General features: G+C 42.9%; 1 protein-coding gene across 1 annotated transcript in view; it reads right to left on the bottom strand.

The window, feature by feature from the left end:
- Positions 1-8,170: 8,170 nt before the first annotated feature.
- XPO7 (exportin 7) overlaps positions 8,171-26,289 on the bottom strand; it is a 39,751-nt gene continuing 21,632 nt past the window's right edge. The window contains exons 14-28 of the mRNA XM_064585438.1: positions 25,909-26,044; positions 25,327-25,400; positions 24,082-24,165; positions 23,081-23,141; positions 22,591-22,699; positions 21,542-21,648; positions 19,120-19,208; positions 18,273-18,380; positions 15,760-15,842; positions 15,334-15,548; positions 14,719-14,857; positions 12,558-12,718; positions 11,954-12,052; positions 11,157-11,284; positions 8,171-9,771 (exon numbers count right to left, since the gene is read on the bottom strand). Of these exons, the coding sequence (XP_064441508.1) occupies positions 9,678-9,771; positions 11,157-11,284; positions 11,954-12,052; positions 12,558-12,718; positions 14,719-14,857; positions 15,334-15,548; positions 15,760-15,842; positions 18,273-18,380; positions 19,120-19,208; positions 21,542-21,648; positions 22,591-22,699; positions 23,081-23,141; positions 24,082-24,165; positions 25,327-25,400; positions 25,909-26,044 (1,687 nt within the window). The 3' untranslated portion in view covers positions 8,171-9,677. The remainder of the gene's footprint in view (positions 9,772-11,156; positions 11,285-11,953; positions 12,053-12,557; positions 12,719-14,718; positions 14,858-15,333; positions 15,549-15,759; positions 15,843-18,272; positions 18,381-19,119; positions 19,209-21,541; positions 21,649-22,590; positions 22,700-23,080; positions 23,142-24,081; positions 24,166-25,326; positions 25,401-25,908; positions 26,045-26,289) is intronic.

Consider the following 26,289-nt stretch of genomic DNA (forward strand, 5'->3'; position numbering starts at 1 on the left):
TTCTTTCTTTCTTTTTCTTTCTCTCTTTCATGAAGTATAGTTGATCTGATTGCATTTTTATCCTCCACGCCCATCCAGGAAACTTCTCACCTACATATAAGGTTCAATGCTTTTCAACAAAAGTACCAAGGTAATTCAATAGGGAAAAGATAGTCTTTTCCAAAAATAGTGCTATAGGAACTGACATATCTCTCTGGAACCTTGATTGGAGCTTCTGCTGTGCAGGAATCAGCTCCCCCCCCCCCCCTTTTTAACACATCAACTTTACTGAGAAATAATTTATGTACATAAATGCACTCGTTTAAAGTGTATAATTTGGGGTGCCTGGCTGGCTCAGTCAGTGGAGCAAGTGATTCTTGACCTCAGGGTTGTAGTTTCAAGCCCCACATTGGGTGTAGAGATTACTTATAAATAAAATCTTTTAAAAAGTGCATAATTTTGATGAATTTTGACAAATGTATATAGCTGGGTAGCCCCCACCACAGTCCAGTTATAATTTCCATCACTCTCCCAAGTTTTCTTGTTTCCCTTTGCAGTCAGAATCCTCACCCTAATGTCTAATTGGCACCAGGCAAGCACTTACCTATTCTGACACTGTGGATCATTATTGACTGTTCTAGAATTTCAAATAAGTAGAATCCTACAGGGTCTTTTCGTCTGCCCTCTTTTGTTGAACAAAATGTGTTGGAGGCTTATTTATCCATACCGTTACTTCTATCAGTAGTTTGTTCTGTTTATTGTTGAGTAGTATTCCACAATTTGTATACCCAGTCACCTGCTGGTCAGTTTTATGTGTCAACTTGACTAGGCTATCATACCCACTTACTCAATGAAACACTAATGAAGATGTGGCTGTGAAGGCACTTTGGAGAGGTGATAACACCAATAATCAGCTGTCTTTATATAAAGATTACTCTCAGTAATACAGGTGGGCTTGATCCAATCAGCTGAAAGGCCTTAGGAGCAGAACTGAGGTTTCCCTGAAAAAGTTCTGCCTGTGGACTGCAGCTTCAGTTCCTGCCAGAGACCTTCCAGTTTGCTTTACCTGATGACCTGCGCTGCAGGTTTCAGACCTGTAGCTAGCCCTCATAACTGCATGAGCCAATTCCTTGTGATACGTCTCTGACTCATACACCCTTTGATGGATATTTGGGTAGTTTTTAGTTTTAGACATATATTATGAATAAAAATGCCATTAACATTAGAGAGCAAGTCTTTGTTCACATGGATATATGTTTTAGTTCTTCTTTGGTAAATACCTAGGAGTGGAATTGCTGGATCATTTTGTAAGCATATATTAAACTTTATATGAAACTGTAAAACTATTTTCCGAATTCCTGTACCATTTTGCATTTCTACCAGCAATGTATGAAAATTCCAGTGGCCATTCATCATCAACACTTGGCATTGTCAGTCTTCTTAATTTTAGCCATTCTAGCGGATGTATATAGTGACGTCTGTTTATTTGTATTTGTTTGATGACAAGTGATGTTGAGCATCTTTTCAAGTGTTTACTGGTCACTTGTGTATCTCCTTTTGCAAAATACCTGTTTAAATATTTTGTCCATTTAAAAATTGGTCTATTTTAGGTTATTGTTACTGAATTGTAGGGGTTCTTTATACACTTTGGATACCTGTGTTGGGTCATGTATATGCATTACAAAGGTTTTTTTATTCCTGCCTATGGCTTGTCTTTTCATTTCTTAAAATGGCATCTTTTGAAGAGCAGACATTTTAAAATTTGATGAAGTCCAATAAATTTTTTCCTTTTATGGCGCATGGCTTTGGTATTCGAAGAAATCTTTGCTTAACCCAAGGTCACGAAAGTTTTCTCCTAAATTTTCTTCTAGAAATCTTGTAGTTTGGACTTTTACATCTGTGATCCATTTGAAGTTAATTTGTGTGTGTGGTGTTAGGTAAGGGTCGAGGTTCATTTCTTTTTTTCTTTCAAGTGGATCCCCAGTTACTCCAGCACCATTTTTGTAAAAGACTACCCTTTGTCTATTGAAATACCTTGGCACTCTTGTTGAGAATGAATTAAGCATGTACATATTGGTCTATTTCTGGAGTTTTTTTCTGTCCCATCGATCTGTCTGCCCTAGTGCCAACACTTCAGTACTGATTACTGTAGCGTTATGGTATATCTTGAAATCAGGTAGGGGAGCTCTCCAACTCCGTTCTTCTATTTCAAAAATGTTTTGGCTATTCTAGATTTTTTTTTGCATTTTCAAATGAATTTTAGAATCAGCTTGCCAGTTTCTACAAAAAAACTTTCTGGGATTTTTATTGGGACTTTGTTGAATGCATAGTTCAATTTAGGGAGAAAATGACATCACAATTTTGAGTCCAAACTATGAACATTTTATGATCTTTCCAGTTGTTTAAAGATTGTGCTCTGCAATGTTTTATAGATTTTAGTGTACAAGTTTGGCACATAGCTTGTTAAATTTATTCCTATGTATTTCATGTTTTTTGGATGCTAGAACAAATAGTATATATTTTGAAATTTCATCTTCTAATAGCTTATTTTTAGTATATAGAAATAGTTGGTTTTTTATACTGACCTTGTATTCTGTGATTTTGCTAAATTCGCTTATTAGTTCCAGTAGCTTTCTGAGCCCCAAATCGTGACATCTGTGAATAGTTTCACTTCTTTTTGATCTGTGAACCATTAATTAGTTAATTAATTAAGTGCCTATGTGCTCTGATTAGGACCTCAAGTACAATGTTAAATTGATGTGGTAAAGGAGGTACTCTTTCTTTGTTCTTGATTTTTAGGGGAACCGTTCAGTCTTTCATTATTACATTCTGTTGGTGGTAGGCTTTTCGTAGATGGCTTTTAATTGGTAAAGAATGTTTCCTTCTATTCCTAATTTGCTGAGAATTTTCATGTGTATTGAATCTTGTCACGTGCTTTTTCTTTATCTATCGAGATGATCAGCTTTTTCTCTTTCGTTTATACAGCTAATTACATTTACTGGTTTTCTGAATGTTTTAAACCAATCTTGCATTCTTAGGATCAATCCCATTTGGTCATGATGTATTATCCTTTTCATATATTCCTGGATTTAATTTGCTTATATTTTAAGATTTTTTGCGTTTATGAGGTCTATTAGTCTAAAGGCTTTTTTTTTTTTTTTTCCTTTTAATGTCTTTGGTTTTGGTATCAAGGGAGATGTTTGTTCTATAAAATTACTGGGAAGTGTTCCTCCTTGTTTTCTGATGTTTTGTCCAAGAGCAGGGAAGTCTCCTTAGATCAGAGTTCCATTCAGGTTCACCAAGAGCTCTGCACTCATCCCCATACTGTTTCATGCTTCCTCTGCCTTGACTCAGCTGCTGCTCCATTCTAGAACCTGGGAATCCTACCAGAATCCTCTATCCTTTACTCTTTACATCCAAAGTCTGTTGATTCCAACCTCCACCCCCTATCTCTCTAGTCTTTCTCAACTCTCACCCAACAGTCCTTGTCTTGGGTCTTGGTTCAAATCCTCATTACCCACCAGCTGGTAGATCCAACAAAGATTGGTCATTAGCCTGCTTTGTAATGTAGCCTCTGGAAACTTGAGGCTTTTCGGATCAAATCCCAACCTCTGGTGCACCACCCCTCAACCAGCAGACACGTACAGAGCTAGCTACACTTTTCCCTCCAGCCGTGCTATTTTTGCAACTTCTAGAAAGGTACAAGGTTTCATGCTTCGGTGTTTTTGCACTGTGAGTGTTCTTCCCTGCCTTCTTCCTAATGACTCGTTCTGCTAGGGCTCGACGTGGGGGAAGGAGGAGGCCCTCTTTCGCACTCCCAGGGTATACTGAGCCGCCAACGATCATCCTTTTCAGCCCGTTTGCCCACTCCAGAGTCCTTCCCAGCCAGGGACCAAGTCCTTGAACAGTGCCTCTATGATTACTACCGCGGACACTGGGTGTGAGGCCATGGCACGCGTGAACTCGAACCCCTACCGGGCACACGGCTGGGTGGGGGTCCAGGGGCCGCCGTAGCCCAACTCCACCTTCCCCAAGAACGATCCCTCCAGCCCCGGCGCCCAGGGCTCGAGAACGCAGTCAGGAGTCACGACTGCGCTTGCGCAGGGCAGCGGAGGCGGAGCGAACGGTGGCGCCGAGGAGACGCGCCGGCAGAGAGGACCTACGTGCGCAGACGCGACGGGGACGGAAGGAACGCGCGGAACCTTTTCCGGGGCGCGGCGGTTTGTTGGCGGCAGAAGTGGGGGGTCGGGAGTGAACTCTACCGTTTTCCTTCGCGAGATCAGGGAGCTGTCAGCAGCTTCTGCTCTTTTCCTTTCAGCAGAGGCTTGTGGCGACGTTTGCGTTTAGCTCGCCCACACCAGGCAGCCGGGGGCCCTGTCCGCTGGGCCTTCACCCAAATTAGTCCAACTACTTTCTCTTCACGGTCCCCTTACCATCTGGTCCCCGCTCGTAAGGAGCACATTTTGGTTGTTGAGGCGGGGAGAGTGAGGATTAGGAGTATCTCAAATAAACCCGAGTAGGCTGTAAGACTCGGGACAGGGACAATAGGGAGCGACTTCAGAGAGGGAATGGGGTTCTACTTTGGGTCTTTAAAAGGGTAGATGGGCAAAGGGCATGGAAATTTAGACTGAGAAGAGATGGTTGTGCAGACGGGGGAAAGACGAGGTAGGATGTGGAGGCAGAGATGGCAGTGGCAGATGTGTAGTTGAATGGAAGGGCTCTGCTGCACGTTTGTAGTCTGGTTGGCAAAGTTGGTAACTTGATTTGCTTTGTGGCACCTATCCCAGACTGCCAGGTGTTAAAGGGTGGGGCATGGGCTTTCTGATAAATAAAAACGATAATGGTCTGCTATACTCTTAAAAGTGGTTTCATTTTCATTGATTTTCCAGTTGAGTTAGTTCAGCTTCTAGAGTTTGCTTTACCTTCATTGCACAGTATAATGAGTCTTTAAGAGCTGAGGAGAGCTTGGGTTTTCTGGCTTTGAGAATACTACTCTTAAATTCGCCCACCCTTTTACAATATCAGACTCTGTATAGTGGCCCCTCTGAGCTTCAGATAAGGAGTCAGTTTTTTTTCCTGAGTTTGGTTGTCCTTCAAACCTTGAATTCAGACATGCCTGGACTTAATTTGTTACCCAGTAGCAAGGGTTAGGAGATTCCCCACTGGTCACTCTTCAGTCTTTTGTAACTGATAATGGGGTGGTTTGGCCCATTAGGTGATGCTGTATGCTTAAGTCTATTATGAAGTCTGTCTTCATGATTATCAGTTAAAAATATAATTGTATGGTGCTTGTGTAAGTGTTTTAAGTACTGTTCACTATGTTTTGGAGTCAGTTTGTACTGTTGAGGGATTTTATGCCGAAGAGTGGAAATGAATTTGCCTTGCCGATGTTTTTTGCTTGTGAGTTTCCTTTTCTGTTGCTGACCATCAAAAAGGTATTTGTCCTGAAGTGGATACTAAGTATTTGATGAATGAACAGACAGCAGCAGTCAGGCTGCCGTGAAGACCATAAGGGTTTTTTGGGGAAGGGGGATAATAGTCTAAGCTTGATCCCATCCTCCATTCTACTCCTACGATGTCCCATTGTCTGGCAGCTGATTTGTTTAGTTGACCCACTGCTCCTGAAATACACCAAAGTGGCTGACCAGTGAATTCCAGGGGATCTAAAAAATGCAAAATAGATGTAATGGACCCAGGAGAAAAGTACAAGAGGCAAGAATTCTAAGACCTAAGACATTACCTAGCACTTAATTGGCAGTTGTATTAATTATGGTTGGTATGTACATTTTTATCCTTTCAATTTTTTTTTTGAAATATCTAAAGTAGGACTTTAAAAGTCACAACCATTTACATTTTTCAAGGCCTTATTATCAGACTTATGGCTTTTGCAGGTTCCCTGTAATTATCTTTGCTTTTCTTTTTTGCTTTGGCACTTTGGCGCATTAGAAAACAACTTAGGTGTGTTTGTAGATCTAGCCAAAAATCTTGGGTGGGGGGAGGGCTGGCTGGTGGCAAATAGGATACAGAGAGGTGCTTTGGCTCTCTACACTCAATTCCTCTTACCTCATGACCGTGAATATTTTTGGAAGGTGGTCTGTGTCTGCACGTGGTTGAAATTTCATAAGGTGCTAGAACATTTTTCCACTTGGGTGGAAAAAAAGAACACAAGTTCTTAAGAAAAGTTCATGTTTGCAGAATATAAAACTCTTATTTCTTAGTAGGTTGTCACTTGTCATTAGAAAATTAACAATTGGGTGAAAGTCATTACTTCTTAAAATCTAAAAATGTAAAAATTTGACCCTTGGCCAAATTCTTCTTCCTCTGATTTATACTTTACTGGGAATAAATAACCCTTATTTGGGCAGAGTCAACAAAAAAACACGTACATCCATAATACAATTTAGTAATCTGCCACAAAGACTTCAGGTGTTTTGTCAACGTGTAAGGTACAGTCTGTGTCAGGAAACACTGTGTAAAGACACTTGACTTGATAACCATAGTGCCCAGGATAGCCTAGAAACTAATAAACTCATGTTTTAACTGAATAAAACCTCCACATGACTTCTTGGCAGAAACCAATGTTTAAAGATAACTGGTTTTTTAAAGGATGGATCATGTTACATTGCTGATAATTTGACCAGAAAAAATTTTCCTACTTGGCTGTTTTTTGGGTGCCCCTTCTTTTAACTGCCAAGAAAGGAACACCTTCACTGTTTAAAAAGTTTGATGTGGTTGTGGAAGATTTTAACTATGGTGGTTTGTCATGACTGGACTGCACTTAGGGTTGCAACGAGGAGGCCACCATCTATGGTGAGTTTCTTGCCTCTGAAATTTTTTTTTTGTGTAAGGGAAAGGAGGGGCCTGGGGTTTTGCTGATCAAGCAGCATCTCAAGATAGTTGGGGGGAGAGGGGTTCTTCAAGTACCCGTGAGAAAGTTGTTTACAATTTTATCTTATTTACTACAGAATTAGAATTCCAGGTCACTGGGGCATGTGACTGGAGTGCTTTGCCTATTAATGAAGCCTGACCATTTTATATTTCTCTTAGGCTTAAAGACAGACTTGGCTAAGATGAATCAATTCTACTTGCCTTCTAGCCCTGAGAATACAAATGTTTGCCTTCAAAATAACTTAGGATCAAGATAGTCCGCAGGACACTGAAACAGCAAAGAAAAGGTATCAGGATATCTAGATAAGGTGGGCAAGAGAGGCATCTAGGGGCTCCTTGGTAGCTCAGTCCGTTGAGTGCTGACTCCTGGTTTTGGCTCAGGTTGTGATCTCATGCGAGTTCAGCAGGGAGTCTGCTGGAAGTTTCTCTCCCTCTGCCCCTTCCCCCACTTGTGCACACTCTAAGGTGAATAAATCTTTTTTTTTTTTTTTTTTTTTAAGTAGCACTCTAGAGCCTGTGATTCACTGGATATAAATCTACATTAAGATACAGACACAGATACAATGTTCCTGGCAATTAAGTTCTCTTATGTCTAGGTACTACATAGTATGGGGATGACAAATAGTCCTCATTAACTATAGTGTTCTTCATTTGAGAATTCTGGCCCATGAGGCCTGCAAAGTGGTGCAAGGGAGAGAACTTATCCTTGAGCTTGTCAGGGTCTCACGAGTGAAGCCCAGCCCTCGTAAGAGGGCAGAGGTCAGAAAATGAACAAAGGGGCGCTGGGGTGGCTCAGTCATTTGAGCGTCAGACTCTTGATTTTGGCTCAGTTCATGATCTCAGGGTCCTGGGATGGAGCCCCACGTCACAATGCCCGCTCAGTGGGGAGTCTGCTTATCTCCCTCTTTTCTGGCCCCTCCCCCTGCTCACCTGTGTGCTCTCTCTTAAATAAATAAATCTTAAAAAAAAAAAAGGAACATTAACAAAACTGGGCTTTCTGCAATTATTACTTCTCTGCTGGTTGCCATGTTATTACCTAGAAGAGGCAGCCCAGTGGCTTCACCTTTCTACCTGTGGCCAGCAGCACTGTATATCTATCTGTATAGATCTGTCTCAACTAAAACAATCATATTTGTAAAAGAAATCGAGTCAGACTTAGTTGAATGAGAAGCTAATTTTACAAGGGCGAGAGGCACCTGTCATCCACTGGCTTTTACGAATGCATGTTTCAAACATCTTTGTGTGTTTAGAGTGAGACATGTCCCTATAGACACACTAGACTTGATTGCTGAAGCCAGGTCAGTAGAAACCATTGAAGTTTATTGGCGGTCACAATGCTTACACTGTATGCAGCAAACACCCTTACAAGTCTATCCGCAACCTGATCACGCAAGAAAGGATTCACCACACAGTCGCCAGAGGAGAAGGAAAAAAAAAATTAACAGGCTTGTTTTTAGGGGCAGAGGAGAGAAATAAAGATAAAACCTAATTGATGATGAGTGTCCCATGGGCAAGAGCTGAACTAGAGATGCGTACAACTAGCGGCAGCAATTGTGGAAAAAGTACAAGGCAAATAGCTTTCTCCATTAATTTTCTTCTGTAGGTTAATTTTTTTTTAATATTCAAAACATTTATTATGGTTTTCATTTTATAAAAATGTATATTTTTAAAGGGGTGGGAGATTGTTAAATACTTCATGCTAGGCAGACCTTGTTATTAAGAACCCCTCCACTGTAGTAACTTCCTCCAGTTCATACATTCACGAGTGCAGGGTACATATATAAATATCCATGCGCACACATCCACACACACTGCCTCAAGGGCTGGGGAAGACTCAAAGTTACGGGCCACGCAACTGGGCCTCTGGTGGACTCATCCAAATCGCTCACCAGGAGAGCAGCTGGCTCAATTCCTTCTCTCTGGTCTCTACCTTTACAGAGACCGAGAACCCTAAATCATAGAATTACATCTGACTTGTAAAAGCAAGAGGCATCTGTCTGAGGATGAGGATAAGCAAAGTGGGAAAAAGGATGAAGCTAGAACACCAAACACTTTTAGCTGGAGTTGTCTGTTACTGCAAGAGGCCGAGGGACCTAGGGCAGCATCTATGGTTGAAGGGGAAGGATGGTGCTCCACATGGCTTAGAGTTCCTAATAACAAGGGTAATACAGTAACAGGAAGTGATAATTTTGGGGGCAAGGAAAGGGCAATAAGAAAAAATATACATTTGGAATTTTTACTTTTTTTTTTTTTGCCTCTCTACACTGTGTCACTAAATATATCTCTGCACGTTCACACATCCTCGTCCAGTAAAGCTTCAGGCCACCAGAATACACATTTTTTCCTCACTCGCATACACAACCCCTCACATCAGCATTGGTGCACTAGACTCTGTAAAAATTTTTCAGTCACACTTTTTGTTTTTAAACTTGAGTCAATATAAACCTTGTTCAAAATGTTATGAAAAAATGTACATGTTTATACAAGGCAGGTTGTGGCAGGACACTGGGGATTCCCCCCCCCGCCCCCTGGGGTGGCCCCAGGAGGAGGGGCTGGAGTCTCACACATTTGTGTCTCTATCTCCTCCCACCACCCTTCCCACCCAACCCCCAGGAACCAGCAGCGCCCTGCCCCCTAGTGAGTGCACTCACACCCCTATTCCCTGGGGAAGTAGCCAGGTGACTCTGCCATTTTCCCCATACCCCTGGAGGAGGGAGCCAGGGTCAGCCAGGCCCTCTCCCTTGTAATTGTTTGCCCCTCTGGGCCAGACCAAAGGGCGCTGCTCTGTACAGGTAGAGTCCAAGGAGGTGTCAGCTCATCATATCATTGCTATTCACGCCATAAGTGGAATTCTTCATCGAGTCGTTGACTTCTCGACGAAATGCCGACAGGTTCTGGGTGAACCTGCAGAGGGGATGCATGTAGGTTGGGGGAGGAGGGTGGAGGGGAAAGGTCTTGGACTAAGACATTTCTGGCAGCGAAGCGGCTACTGAGAGGCAGAACGTATGCATCTGTTTCTAAGGTCAGTTAACCTCAGTCTTCAGACCTTAAGGGGAAGCTGGGCTAGTTTTGCAACCCTTTCAACCTGACAACCTTGCGGCAGATCTTGAGATCTGGTCAAATCTGGGGCTTTGAGGGCCACCTTGGGCTCACGGCAGCACAAAAGGGATCTGACAGAGGTGGGAAGTAACCCTCCCAAAGTGAGGGCCTGAAGAGAACGAGCCTCTCACTCAGTGCTTAATGCCGGACACTTGTGCTAAAGCACCGTGCTGCTGTCCAGTACGGCAGCCGCTCGCCACACAGGGCTACTGAGCACTTGAAGTGTGCCCAGTTCAGCTGAAGAACCGAAGCAAATCAGATGAAAGTTAAAATTCAGTTCCCCGACTGTACCTTAATTAATTTTAAACGAAAATACCATTTTTCAAATTAATTAAAAAAAATAAAATTTAAGCATTAATTCAGAAAAGCCTGATATTCAATTGACAACTAGACAACTTCTAAGTATGTCTGGTATACCTGAATATGGGAATCTACTTTGTCAACTGTAAATTTTATGAAATCTTAATACAAATCAAGTAATTCAAATGAATATTTAGCATCTGACTTGAGATGCCCTGCTAAGTGTACAATACACAGGACCCTGAAGACTTCGTACAATAAAAAGAATGTTAAAATTCTCAGTTTTTAAGTATGGATTACACATTGACATGATAATCTGCATATGTTAAATACAATGTATTAAAAGGAATTTTGTCTGTTTCTTTTTACCTTTTTTTAATGTGGCTACTAAAAAGTTCAAAGTTACGTATGTGGCCTGCTTTTCTACTGGACAGCACTGCTTTAAGGTGGTCTCTAAAAGACTTTTTTTTTTTTCTTCAAGATTTTATGTATCTATTTGACAGAGAGAGACACAGCGAGAGAGGGAACACAAGCAGGGGGAGTGGGAGAGGGAGAAGCAGGCCTCCCGCGGAGCGGGGAGCCCAATGCGGGGCTCGATCCCAGGACCCTGGGATCATGACCTGAGCCAAAGGCAGACGCTTAACGACTGAGCCACCCAGGCGCCCTTCTCTAAAAGACTCTTAAGGTTCTGGCAGCGAAGCGGGGAGCCTGCTTCTCAACGTCTCCCACTCCCCCTGCTTGTGTTCCCTCTCTCGCTGTGTCTCTCTCTGTCAAATAGATACATAAAATCTTAAAAAAAAAAAAAAAAAAAAAGACTCTTAAGGAGTCTCCCCTGTTTCGATGACTTGAGAAATTGCCTAGGACTTCTCTGCAGGGCCCCCTACACTCACCTGTCTCTGTTTTTCGTAAGAAGATTTCGCTCGATGCCTTCCATCAGGTTTTCGAAACACAGATGCATAGCCTGCTGCTTCTCTGGTGGCTGGCTGTTCACGATACTGTTCCTTAGGTCAGAAAAATACTGTGGGGCAAGGAGTGAGACAGGGTAAGGAGAGGAGATAGGGATTAGCCCTCCCTCATCTGCAAGGTTGAAGGGATGTTCTCCAAAACACAGAATTATCTACCAAAATGGGGTACCTTTTTTGATTCAAGTAAGTATTTGCTGCAAGATAATGTATCTTTATCTTACTTAAAAGTCAGAGTTTTAAATTTGTAAACACTCTAAGGGTCATCTGATCCAGGTTCTATTTTTTTTTTAAAGGATTTTATTTTTAAGTAATCTCTATACCCAGTGTGGGGCTTGAACCCCCAACCCCGAGATCAAGAGTCACTTGCTCTACCAGCTGAGCCAGCCAGGTGCCCCTGATCCAGGTTCTTTTACAGGACTCTCTAGACTTATGTTTGTTTATGGTGGAGCTGGAACTAGAATTTAGGTCATTGGTGGTCTGCTCTCCAGGTATATTCTCTTCTAGTAACACTTCCTCATCCTTTGTCTGAATTGCCACACATGCTGACTTCTAACAGTTCAGTGATTATGTACTGTTCAAAGCATGAACAGTACATGCTCAGAAAATGAGCTGTTTTCCCTCGGCTTCACCATCGTGGGGTGTTCCTATAGCCTTTCTCCTATAGCCAAACATGTGTCTACCCATGCTTCTGGCTCTGAGCACCAGGGAGATGGCTCTCTTACCTTTTCGTTAAGTAGTATCAAGCCAAGTAGGGGCCGGGACATTGACCACTGGTTCCTACAGTCTTCAAAGATGATGATATTCAGCACCGTTGACAGCATCTGGAAATGGAGCATCTGAGGCAGTGATCTAGTGTGTAAGCTACCCAAGGCAAATCTTCCTTCTGGAAAGATGCCTCATACAAATAAAGCAATGGCAAACATATGGTTTGATCTGTGTGGTCAGTTATTTCCTTTTATCCCGTACTCTTGTGGCCACTCTGCAGATGGGAGTACAAGCCTTACAGCTGGCAACTGCTAACTCAGGCTCCGTTTATGGCAACGGGTGGCCACAGTCGTCATCGTGGAAGGAGCACAGGTCCGAGGCATAGGGGCTGGTGTGACGCTCGGAAAAACGATTCAGAACCTGTTTTTCTTCCCAGATTTTTTTAATATCTGATGATTACTCAGCAAACTCAAAATCCACTGCAATTTTAAGGCATACACTTCACTTCGGCAGCATGAGGCTGGTGAGATGCCAGCCTCCCCATTTTGCTTGGCCTCTCCTCTCAGAGGTTCTTCCACTGCCGGACACCCCACACTGCCTCCTAAAGCTCACGTTCCTTACCTGCTGGATCATCTCTGGATGCTGCTGCATGATATGCAGAAAGCGGTCACTCTCCTGGTTCAGGGGTGTCGTCCTCTTCTTGGTGCTCCGTGACAGCTGCTTAAAGAGGTATGTCACGATGTGGTCCAGGCAAGAGCAGCAGCCTGTGCATACCATGGTGTCTGGAAGAAAGAGGGAGGGGTGGATTAGAGCCGGGGTATGGAGCTGCTGATGGTGATGTGGGCAGCCAAGGGGTTGCCCTTAGCTGAGAGCCTGTAGAGGTAGAGGTAGAGGTACCCCAGCAGACTGGGAACTGTCCCCAGCTCAGTTAAGGCCTGTGTTTGGGTACTTTCTGTTGACCTCTCACCCTCATCATATAGCAAGGCCCAATTCTAAGTTTGAAAGTGAGTGTGTGGTAATAGACAATATATTAATTAATATCGATATTACTGCTTAATGTGGTGCAGATGCATGTCTTCTGCTTCATAAAAAATAACGAATACTTTACATACAGCAGGTACTTCTACTGTGCCAGATATTCTGCTAAAGACTTCATAGGTATTATCTCTAATTTACCCTCTTGAGAATTCCGGGAGGTAGTTGTTCCATTTTAACAAACCAAAGTCTGAAGAGGTTATGTGACTCGCCTCCAGATCACACTGCTAATAACTGCACAAGCTGTGATGAGAATCCAAGAAGTCTGAGTTACTGGGGGGAGGTCATTAAACCCAGCTTCATACCGTCTATCAACATTTAGAGTCTGTTAGAGGTACCGTATTCTTTATCTATGAAGCATTTTGCGGGGAGTGTGGTGGGCAAGGGTTGGGAGGGGAAGCTGCGACTCATCTACGCATTTTACAAAGGGGATGCTGTGGCACGGCTTGTGGACAGAGCTCTGACGAGGTGAGGCACAGGCCAGAGGACTAAGGGATGAACCCTTAAAAGAGTCAGCCCTTCTGTTTCTGTTTATGCAGAGGTCCCTCGATTTTCAAGAAGCTATAAAATAGCCTTCCAGAGCAGGGTCGGAGCCCTTCGCTGGATGTCCTAGGTATGGCTCTGCACCTGCTGGAAGTAAATGCCTATGGAAGAAGGGGCATGGAGGTGTAATTCACCACAGCAGGCAATCCAAAAGTCATTCTATGTGCACTTGCAATATATCGTGATTATCTTACAGGTGACTTAATCTTCCTATTTGTTTTGCTCAGCCTAATATAAAAAAATGTATTCTTTCTCTGAATACATGCATACCTACTGAGACTGCTTGATGGTAGCCTAGGAACAAAAGGGCTGACAAGGAACCAGGTGGAGTAGGATGAAAAACCTGTGGAGCTGTCTGTGTGAGTGCCTTCCATAGCCTCCACTGTCCTCAGGTTAGAATCCAATACCCTGGGTGCCTGGGTGGCTCAGTTGGTTAAGCGACTGCCTATGGCTCAGGTCATGATCCTGGAGTCCCGGGATTGAGTCCCGCATCGGGCTCCCTGCTCAGTGGGGAGTCTGCTTCTCCCTCTGACCTTCCCCCCTCTCATGTGCTCTCTCATTCTCTATCTCTCAAATAAATAAAATCTTTAAAAAAAAAAAAAAAAAGAATCCAACACCCTGATGCGCATGAGGGCCCCTGCGTGGTCTCCGGCTTTGCCCCGCCCACTCCTCTCTGGCTTCTCTGCACCAGTGTGCTGGGCATCTGGATTTCCTGACTCTCTCTTGCCTGCAGCTGCTGGTACTTGCTGTTCCTGCTGCTAGGAAGCCTCCCCACTAACCTGCTAACGCCTGTGCAGCTTTTTGGCCCATGGTTTTTTATCAGTGCTTTTGGCCAGCCTTGTCTGACCCCACTTCTCAACACCAGAAGTTTAGGTATTCTTCCTGATAGCTCTCACAGCACTCCCTCCTCACCCCCACTGTGGTGCGGAAGTAGGTAAGTGCAGTAAATAGGCACTGGTCTACATGTCTGTTTCATCTACCAGATAAAAAGCTCCTAAAGGACAGGGACTGTGGTTATTAATACTTACTGTACCCCTAGTGCCTAGCACAGTGCTTGGTCCTCAGGATAGGGTCGATAAGTATTTCTGGATGAGAATGTATCCATGAGTCATACATATACCCCAAAGCAGTAACACTTTCAGATACTGGGGCAAAGTTCTCCCTTTCTGTTAAGTGGTAAAAACCAAACAATCCATGTGCTCACCAAGTGCAGTAAGTCCTTCAGAAATGGAAGAGAGAATATACATGATGACATGAGGTTCCAGGCTTGCAATAAAGTTCATGTGGTCCTGGGTCAGGACTTCCAGTAGTGAATAGTAAGACTGGCTGAGCTTGGGATAGTCCTGTGGGAGAAGAGGACAGAAATCAACTTAGGCATGGTGTACCTCAATATGCAGGAAGCAAGACCTTTTTTTTTTTTTTTTTAAAGATTTATTTATTCGAGAGAGAGAGCATAAGCGGGAGGGACAGAGGGAGAGGGAGATAGAATCTCAAGCAGACTCCCCGCTGAGCACAGAGCCCAACGTGGGGCTCAATCTCATGACCCTGAGATCAGGGCCTGAGCTGAAACCAACGGTTGGACGCTCAACTGACTGCACCACCCAGGCACCCCAACAGGGAGTAAGATCTTAAATGAAACAGCTCAGTTCCCTTCAGATGGGAAGACAAAAGAGCTAACTGGAGTTAGCTTATAGTTCTCCAGAGAAACATTCAATCATAGTGTCAGGCAAAATAACAAAAAAACCCAAACCCCAAAACAACCAAAAACACCTGAATATGATGAGGGGCTCGGATCCTGTCAATAAAGCTTAACACTTACCAGGAGGTCACTGTGGGGAATAGAGAGGAGCAGCTTGATAAAGGTCTGTAGAGCATTGTCCAGGGCATCATCTCCATAGAGACGGAAGACTCCAAAATTGACGTAGCTCCCACTGAGGGCTGCCTTCAGCATGGAGAAGCAGATGGAGATGCCCTTGAGCTTCAGTGCATAGACCTGATCCTTTGGGACCTCTCCTAGTGTCAGGATGCGATTGCCTGAGTAGACAGACGTGATATATACAATTTATTCAACCACATTATTACTGACAGTTTAGGTCACCAACTCAACCCTCCTATTCGAAAGGCCCTTGGTGCCAGGGGCCCTGTCATACTGTCCTGGCTCTTGCCAGGGCTAGTCTACACTGCATACAGTGTGGTGACTGAGTTGGAAATCACCCTCAAGGTTCTGCTCCTCTAAAGCACGTACCATACATTGTTATCATCTTGCTGGTTTCTCTGAAGAGTAAGATGCCATTGGGGGAAGAGACATCAAATTGGAGTCGCTGGGATCTGAGCAGAGAACACAGAGGCAGAGAAAGTCAGAGGTATGCTACTGGAAGACTGGGGAACTTCAGGCTCTCATCTGAGTACCCTGGGTGATTCTTTTTGCACTAAGATGTGCAGATTACCTATCCTAATGTAGAGTAACCAAGTTAAAGATATTTAACTAGTGACAGAGCTTCTATCTTGAAGACTGACATGCTAGACTCAAGTTCTGCTTCTCAAATTGAAAACACTGAAAAGAAAAGTGAGGCAGCAGATGAAACTACTTTCTTAAAATTCTCCATTTTGATTAAAGTATGGCTTCTGTGAGTCATTTCTTAGAAGGACTAAATCACGACCCTTCAGACATTAACCTATGTTTACCTTTATAGCTTCGGTGGCAACTAAGGGAGGGTACAAACGTTGTTACCACTTGATAAGAAGAAAAGAGGTGAAGGGACTGGGACTGCTACTAGAGAAAAGTAGGTGAGGCAAGCGTTTGAAACAACTTGAGTTCTGAGTTCCTGACTGTTCCCTGGACCAGAGCACCTCTTTGGTTTGCGCCACCTTTTAATGAGCTGCTAGTTGGTCTTTTTATTGACTCTGGTTGGTTAAAGCCTCAAACCCCCAGGGGTCCTTCTTGATTCTTCTTTCCTTTCCTCCCCACATTGGATCCATCAAGGTCTAGCTCTACAACATGCCCTGAATCTATCCACTTCCTGTATGTTCTTCTGCTTCCACTCTTGCCCCTCTACAGTCCCCTTCTTCACATGGTAATAATGTCAACAAGGTCATTTTAATCCCGTGCTTCAAATACTTCAGCAGCTTCCCACTGGCATTAGAGTGTGCGTGCCTTCCTCACTCCTGCTGGACTAAGTCACTACAGGGCTGGGCCTCGGCCTGCCTGTCTGAGCCCTCCCCTCCCACGGCCTCCCTCATTCACCAAGCTCCAGCCTGTGGCGTTTTTCTGTCTCCAGTCTTAGGACTCATCCCATCTTAGGACTTTTGCAGTTTTCACAGTTTAGATCACTCTTTCCCCTTATTTTTGCAGGGCTACCAGAATCTCTCTTGTCATTCAGATCCCAGCTTAAACATCACCTTCTCTGAGAGGTCGATTCTCCCTCCTCTCCTTCAATTCCCCTGTTTTATTAACTTTTTTCTTCATAGCACTTCCTACTGTTTGAAATCATTTTCCATGCTTGTTTTACTGTTTGTTCTCCCAGAATGTAACATCTAAGAGGGGAGAGGTTTTGTCTGGCACAACGGCTAGGAAAGTGGCTGGCAAAGAGTAGACGCTCTCAAATATCTATTCTGGAAATGAATAACTCTTGACTGTGAGGCTCCCGGGAGGCTATCGGCTCTTTGAGTATTACCCACCCCTCACTAAAGTAGTTTTAAAAATTAATTCTCTTAGAAGTGCCATGAGAGGCAGATACACGGACCCGAAATTCTAGTGAAGTCAAGGGGGTGGATTTTTATTTTCCTCCATCCCTGAATTCTTGGGTAAATTTAAAATTTAGTATTTTGGAAGTCTGTCTTACTTTCTTCTTAAGTAAGTCTTTACCCATCCAGCTGCAGTTTGCCGAACAGACACCTTTCTTAAAACAGGGTATCCTAATGCGTCTGGCATTACTCTCAATTGCCTCTCTGAAATGTGAACTTTGAAATGTGGTGGACATGACACCATTACTAAATGTTAACTTTTATATGTGGGCAGGAAAGTCAGAATACTGGTTGCCAGATTCACCTCTCGTAAGAATCGGTTATCTTTTTTTTTTTTTTTTTAAAGATTTTATTTATTCGTCACAGAGAGAGAGGGGGAGAGAGAGAGCACAAGCAGGGGAAGCTACAGGCAGAGGGGGAAGCAGGCTCCCCCGCTGAGCAAGGAGCACGATGCAGGACTTGATCCCAGGACCCTGGGACCATGACCTGAGGAGCGAAAGGCAGATACTTAACAGAGTGAGCCACCCAGACGTCCCAAGAATGGGTTATCTTTTTTTTTTTTTAAAGATTTTATTTATTTATTTGAGACCGAGAGAATGAGAGACAGAGAGCATGAGAGGTAGGAGGGTCAGAGGGAGAAGCAGACTCCCCGTCGAGCAGGGAGCCCGATGCAGGACTCGATCCCGGGACTCCAGGATCATGACCTGAGCCGAAGGCAGTCGCTTAACCAACTGAGCCACCCAGGCGCCCAAGAATGGGTTATCTTGAGACTCTTTCCAAAGTGACTTATTTCCTGCAAGCAGCTATGACTTTGTGTGGCTGGGACACCCTTCTTCCAAACAAACCGAAACATATATATACACATTAACTTTTAGAGACGTTTTTCAAATTCTGAAAGCAGTGAAATGTTATTATCTTCCACAATCTGACCAAACACGAGCTAAAATCTATCGTCCCAGAATTCTCTCATATAAAAGGGCAGTTGTGTCCTTTGAAAATCTTCGTCCAGCTTACCTGTTATGAACTAACTCAGCCATCAGCTTGAGCACAGGAGTGGTACAAGCTGGATCATGGTACCAGAGCTCAATTGCCCGCTGGAGAATTGGCATGTAGGATGGATATCTGTACATGAAAAGCTAAGGAAGAATTCTAAATCCAGAAAGGTACAGAATTGAAAGTAATCTCTCCGCATTGGCCAAGCACAAACTGTCAAATGAAAGTTCTCCAACTGCCTGTCTTCTGCTTGCTAATCTTGCAGTCTTTTAACCCGAAGGTGCTAAGGTGACTGTGCGCTCCTGGAATTGTAATAAGCATATAATAATGCACTGTCATTTACATAATGACTTTGTTCTGAAGAGAATAATGTATCTCATTGTTAATTTATCTTCTTTTCCCTTCTATGACATGATAGGAAATAAGCTATTTCTGTTATATAACTATTGGAGAAACAGAGGCACTCAGCTTTGAAAGGATTTGTTCAAGGTTATGAATTCAACAAGGTTAGACTTTCTCATTCCTAGGAAAGCTGTCTTATTTTAGTAGATTGAAACGTCTCTTTTTTCTGACTGTAGCAAACTTCATGTGCAGCATTTCCACAGGCATTTGCATCTGGGACCCAGAAGAGAACGTGGGAAACGACTGCACTCACTTCCCCGTCTCTCTGACCTGAGCAGGCAGCCCTCTGCTATTAGGCCACCGTGGAACGGCAGCTTACGAGACACAGGGCAGGTCTTTGGGCACAAGTCCTTGCCTTCGTTGCCTCCCTAATCCTCCCCCTCTCCCTTCCCTGATGCCTCCACTGCCCATCCACACTCCAGTTAAGGCTTTCAGTGGCAAGCCTTCCCGATCTGTATTAGGATACATCCACTCAAACAGCATCATGAAGCTGGTCTTGGCATTGAAGGCGAAAGCTATCCCTCTCAGGTCTCTTACGAGACCAACCAGAGTTCGCTGTAGTAGAAGGCAAAAATATATTAAAATAGAAGAAAAACCAAACATATAACTACTTGATGGGGATGTCACAAATGTGTAATCAAATTCTTCTATCATTCAACAAATACTCCTTCCCAGACATTCTGAACTGATCTCTTCCATACTAGGATGGGATCTTTTTCACTTGGATAATTAGTTTTGGAAGCTTGTTATATACTAAGAAAAAGCAATGATTCCTGGTCCATCACAGCAAAACAAGAGGTTGATAAAGTTTTAAGACACTAATGTGATAATTCATATTTGTAAAAAGCAGAAAAGCAAAAAAGCTGGATTCAAGAAGAGTTAGAAAAAAAGAAAAAAAAAGGCCAAACATTTACACAAGAGGCAGAAGGACTATATATCCTAAAGGTCCAGTACCACAACTAATTACAAAGGCACTGGTGCCACAGGAGATCAAATGCAGACCCTGCTGGGAGAAGACAAAGAAGCCTACAGGTTACCTGCCCCTCTGGCTGGGGTGCCTGGAAATAAGACTGATGGGTCAAGTCTTGGAGCTGTGAAGTTACGCTTTTATAGAAGAGATCGCAGCCTGAGAGGTCAGATACCATGCCCAGAGTCACGCTGCTAAGTGGTAAGAGAGCCAGGGTTAAGACTCATACCATCAAGACTCCAAATCCACTGCTTTTTCTCAGTAGAACTTTTACTTGTCTTACGGGCCTTGAAAAGCAGTAAGACTGCTTTGAAAAGCTAACAGTCATCAACAGGCTCAAGGACATGGCACATTTGGGTGTCCTGATTCACTTGTCAAAAATGATTGCGCTTCTGCTAACATAACAGCCTGCTTTAAGCAAAGTTCTGTTCCTAAACTGATACATAAGCTGTTTCCAAGTCTAAGACATGGTCACTCTAAAAGACTTATTACATGAAGTTTAACAAAGACATGGATCATGCTTGTAGTTCATGGCCAAAATGGTTCTTTTCATTAATTTTACTTGCTTTGTATGGAACTAAAGTGATGAAAAGGGCGGCTATTCACTGATATCCCTCAGTTAACCTTGGTATTGGCTGGTATTCTAGCTCAAGTTACTGCCATGCTCCACACTAACCTCAGCTTTGAATGGTATCTAACTCAAGACACTGGTATAAAGAGAAGAGAGAGAGCTGGACAAAGTAGTGTTGCTCTCTGACTTCCCTGATGACTTGGAGACAGAAAACTAAGAGGCTTTCTAAGGATGAAAACAGAATTTTAGAATATTAGGTAAAGCCTGGCATTTTGGGGGCAATACTCCTGGTATCTGGTGATTGTAATTCAGCCTCAGTGTCATTATGGACACTGCAATAAAGTCCTACAAATATTAATAGCCTAGTGTCTTCTGGTTTTGGTGCAGAGACCTACAGATAAGGAAAGCAGGTGTGTGTGAAGATGAAGAGAGCAAAAATCAAGAAATGATAATTCTGAGAGCCAGAAATCAATAACTAAAAGTAACTTTAAAATTCCATATATATGGAAATTCACAAAGCCTTCTAAATGACTCCTGTCAAAGAAGGAATCTTAATGGAAATCAGATAATACAAAAAACTGAATGATAATGAAAACGTTACATATAAAAACTATAGACTCTGAAGACTTAGAGCATTAACAATGTTAGTATACTTAATGCTATTCAACTGTACACCTAAAAATGGTCAAGCTGGTAAATTTTACATTACGTTTTTTTTTTTTTTACAATTAAAAAAACAAAAACAAAAAACACCCAAAACCAATGTGTGGAATAATATACCTAGAGGGACATTTATAGTTTTAAATGATTACATCAGGAAAGAAGGAGGGCTGAAAAGAAGTTAGAACAACGGAGAAACCCTAAGGAAAATATATGAAAATAAAGAGTAGAAATAGAATAGAAAACACAGAAAACAGAGTTTAAATAAAGCCAAAAAAAAACCCAACTTATTTTTGCCAAGACTAATAAACACATCTCTGGCAGGACTGATCTAGATCAAAAGAGAGAAAACACTAATAAGCAGTATTAAAAATGAAAGGGGAACATAACTGAAGATACAACACAGATTAAAAAGGTAATAGAAAAATATACAACTTTATGCTACCACATTTGAAAATGTAGACAAAAACTCCTCTAAGTGCTGCTTAAGAACACACTTCGGCATAAAAATAAGACTTTGTATGTCTCTACTGGTTCTTCTATTTCAAAATCCCAGGAGTCCAAGAGATTACCTAAAAAGTGAAATCAGTGGAAAATGTATGGATGAGCACTATTTTCTGCAGTGCTAGCTAATCTAGTCTCTGTCGGGTTGCCAGAAAGCAGAAGCTGGCCAGTGGGTGAAGGACTCACCTTTGCCTCTTGCTCGTTGAAACTGTTAGTGCTAAACATCTGGGCCACAGCCTCAAACGCTGCTGTGAGTGGCAGCATGAACTGCTCGTACTGATCTTCATCCTCTCCTGTAAGGGAAACAACCCAGGCTGTGACTCCAATATAAAAAACTCAAAGCTGTGTATGCAAGGAAAATAAGATGGTTTGAAAGGTGAGCAGACCCAAGGATAATTCAAGTGGGCCCCTTTAATCCCCACAGGTATTAGTAGTAAATTCAGAATGAAATGTAAATAGATCAATTTTTAAACTAGAAGAGGCAGAAATCATCCAGTCCAGGGACGTCCACATTTTTTTTCCGACACCGAGCCACAATACCAGAGGTTTGTATGTGTACAAGATACTTTGTTTTTATTTACTTCTTAAGTGAGAACTAACAGTCAGCTGAGAAAGGACTGAGTCTGGTGTATGAGAACCTGATGAGACTCATACTTGAATCAGGTGCTTGTGGAGGCTCTCTTCACACTTCTCTTTTCACTAATCTTCCATAAAGCTAGGTTTTTAATGTTATGTAGTAGGATTAAACATAAACAGCTCAAAATGAGGATGACAGCATTGAGTTTCAGTCATTAGTTGACCCAAAACTGCTAATATCACAATAGAGCTAGAAAGGTTCTTCAGCCCTGTGGGTTCACATGTGCTAGTGAACTGGGGCATGGAAGGTTCTGTTGATGGTCTTAGGTGGGTTGCGCCTTCATTTGGGGTGGAGGGGTTATCTGGCCAACAAGATGCATTTAGGATTCTCAATTCTCTTAACTTGCAGAGGAGATATATGAATAGGTTTTAAATCCACTGCACATCAGATGAAACTTCTGGCACATACTGTTCTCTTCCAGTTACAGGGACCGTGATAGCATGGTGTGTTCTTGGTGAAATCAGACTGTTATTTCAGACAGTTCTCTTACTATTGAAACAACAGGAAAGACCTCCCCAACATCCAGTTTTCTATGCTCAAGTAAGAATTTAGCACAGTGCCAGACTACTGCACGAGCCTCTAGGATTTATTGCAGTACCTAAATCCACCATGAGGAGACGCCCAAGTGCTGTGTAGAAGGTAGTCCGACACCGCATGTCTGTCAGATTGGACTGATTGTTAATACCCAGAAATGAAAAGTGCTCGCTCTATTGAAAAAAAGAAGACAAGTTAAAAAGATAAAGACATGGGTCACAGGCAGAAGGCAAGCCAGGAATTTCAGAATTATGGAGCCTTTTCAAGCTAATGGCTATCTCGTCTTCTTAAGAGTATGAGGGGGATTAAAAAAATTTTTTTTGGATTATTGTTGTTGTCTACAACTAATTTATCTTCGTATGAATAACAGTAGGCACCATCATCACAACTCAGATGCCAGTTAAGTGTGATCTGGCAGTGTGAAGGGAGTCAGGGAGCAGTCTCTGGCTTGGGGGGCACTATGGACCTCAAATGAAAACACCCCCTTTATATGGCTGAGGAAGTGTGTGTGTGGCTGGCTGGAAAGAACCAGGAAGAGGTGCTAAATCACTCACCGTGTGATTGTTCAGCATGAACTGTACCGCACTAAGCTTCACTAGTTTCCTTACACTACTGTATGTGAAGACAAAGAAAGAAGGTCAAGGAAAGTGTGTACAAATGAGGAATCTTTAATGCAGAATGCAGCTTTCTAGGATAAAGTAAGTACAGTTTCTTTCCTGACTATGAGTTCCATACCCAGATTATCTTATTTTCCTTAGACACTTGAAAATGACACCTGCCAAATGGAAAAAAGATGTGTTCTCTACTAAGCAGTATTTAACTGATCAATGACAGAATACCCATACCAAACTCATCTGTAAGAGAAGAGATAAAACCCAGCAGTTTCCCCCAAGAATCATGAATATCCTAGGGTAGCTTTTCTCACTGGGGCTTCTAAGAGTGAAGTAAGCCCTAATTCCCTGCCTGAGGCATCAGTTGTGTGTGGTGAATTAAGTTTTCTCCTATGCATTTAGAATGGTACTAGCTATGTACAATCTCTGGGATAACTGAGAAAAAAAGTCACTCATTTTTATAGGGTTTAGTCTCCTGCAGACCCCTGGTTGTGGAAGGCTGTCTCAGAGCAATTCAAACTTTATAGCAGACTTGGTCCAAGTCAAAGTCAAGAGGGAGTATAGCCACTACTTTTCTTGCAGAGCTTGTAATCAGGCTGCTTCTACCAAAAGGCTGACAAACAATCAAGATGGACTCTGTATCACTGAGGATGTAAAAATATTGGCTACAGAGTATATACTGATTGGACAGATCTGCTGGGCATTTCTGGATCTTAGAGATAACCAGGGATAAATCTGTAGAAATGGTTTGTGGGATGGCTCATATTTGGAGTCTGCAATTATCCCTGGATTCTGTGTGGGTACTGCCTTTGGCTCCTAGGAGAATGGAGGATACTTGAGCACATATAAAACGAAATGAAAGTGAAAACAGCAGGAGGTCATGATTTCTAAGACCATGGCAAGCCACAGTTCCTGCTGTGCACAGAAGCTGACTTAGAAAAGGATATCCAATGGAGAGGTCATTGAGAAGCTGTAGTGTCTTGGAGGTGATCGGTTCACAGCGGCCCCAGTACTTCAGGTTGGTGATGCTGGAGGACAAAAAGAAAAAAAAAAGCAGGAGACACTTTTGATTTGCCTGGTTTCCTTGAGGGCTGGGAGAAGAAGAAAATCATCCATCAAGAGTCACCACACATCTGCATCACCAATTCACAGACATCACAACCACAAAAAATGGGTATAAAATCTCCGTACTTACATTTGGTTGACTAGAAAAATTATCCTTCAGATAATCTTCACTACTTGGTTCCAAAGCTACACTGGCCCATACCCAGGCCCTTGGAATTCTGGGGCACTCCAGGGCTGATTTCTGCAGCAAGGGTAAGAGATTTCTGCGGCAGTGATAACATGCAGACGTATGCAATTCTGCACCTGCACCATCCACTGTCAGCTGCAGAATTCTAGTAGCCCTTGCTTCCGGGTTCTTGGCTGGCAGAGTCCTTTAGACCCCCTTTGTTTTTTGCATCTTAAATTATTAACCAGCTCATGGATATGAGTGTTTAGGATTGGGATGGCTAGAAGGGGGCAAAATGTCACTTTGCACACAGCCCTGGGTAAAATATTAGGCTCCTAGTGTGTGCTTTGAGATACTGAGCTCTTAAAAAGGGGAAAATGTGAACAAAGGGGCATAACTTAAAAAACAAAAACAAAAACAAAACAAACGAAAAAGGGCCAATTAGGAGCTCCAACTTTGAAGACAGTTCAAATAGCACTCGATTTTGCAGATTCAAGACTCTCAAAGGGTGTGGATGCTTCTTGAGAGGAAAAGCCTGTTTTAAAGTGGGGCTCTCCTCCTTGAGGGGGGGCACACTTAGTGGAAATCAGCACCAGAAAGTGAATGCCCACTCTGGGCATCCTTGGCAGCAGGGTGATTGGGTGAGAGGCTGAGAACCAATCACTGGGGCAGAGATGTCCATTTTGCTAATGCCATGACAGGGTTTCACTGGTGATTCCAGAAGCTAGAGATGAGATTCCACATGAACAAATTAAATCCTTGCCTGTACAAGCCTGGAATGCTCTGGGGCCGGGCCATATCTCTAAGCACAGCTTGTCACACACTCAAATGCACAATTTTCTGACGCAAACGATCAATGCTGGAATACCAAGGCACTGGCAGCATAATGCCAAGATCACATTTTACAGTTGCAACAGGATTGCAAGGGACTCTTGCTGATGGCAAGCCAAACACTTACATTTTTCCTATGAAGACACTTAGGACCATAGTCTCATCATTCAAGCCCAGAACTTCTGAGAGTCGGCGGTACAGCTGGTGTTGTGTTAAGGGAAGAGAAAGTAATCAGAAAATATGGATTAGAAAAATCACATCCCAACACTGTTTTTGTCCTTATTCAGGGGTAAGATGTGGAAGAAAATGGACAAAAGTGTAGAGGAGGTCTTTGTTGAAGGGATAATAAGCTAGTTTCTAAGTATTACTTGATACTGGAAAGATGCTGAGCTATCTTATCAGTCCCCTTCAACCCTGAGATTACAAAGACTGTCAAAACGTTCTGCTGTTCTGAACATCAACTCATGTACAGAGGCTGAGAATTGCCAATGTTGAAACCAACAGATGTTCTGACTGGCCATCTGTTAAGCCCGTGGAACATTACAGAAATGGACCCAATTTTTTAATGAATCTCTCAAAATTCTACGGATGAAGAAGAGACATTTGGACCATCCTAATACTAAAATCTGTGTCTGAACTGCTATCAGATGTTTCTCAGTCAGCAATTACATAAGTGAGAACCAAGCGGAGCCAATTGAGATCCTGTTACCTTAGAGGATTTTTGCACCTGGTCCCCAATGTAGATCTTACGAAACTGTTCAAAAAAGCTCAGCATGGCCAATTCTAGCTTCTCATTACCCGCTTGAGCCAGGCGAGAATCTGTTAGGTTCATCAGCTGGAGCACCCTAGAGGAAGAAGAGCAATGATTCTCTCAACAGCAGGATATCCTGGTCACTCTAGAAAACCCAACCTACCCTCAAATAGTCCTATGTATCTCCTCTCCTTACCCATCCTATCTGAAAGGCATTCTCTGCAGGCTCAATGCTCTGCTGAGAGAACAGAATTCTCCATTTCTGCCCCACAGGAACCACAGCTGAAGAATGAGTATGAATGATGGTTGGAAGGTTTAAAAGTTCAGTCCACCAAGACT

Source organism: Mirounga angustirostris, unplaced genomic scaffold (genome assembly GCF_029215605.1).
Source record: "Mirounga angustirostris isolate CCGP_5_RB_7025 unplaced genomic scaffold, mMirAng1.0.hap1 SCAF_2, whole genome shotgun sequence".
NCBI lineage: Eukaryota > Metazoa > Chordata > Mammalia > Carnivora > Phocidae > Mirounga > Mirounga angustirostris.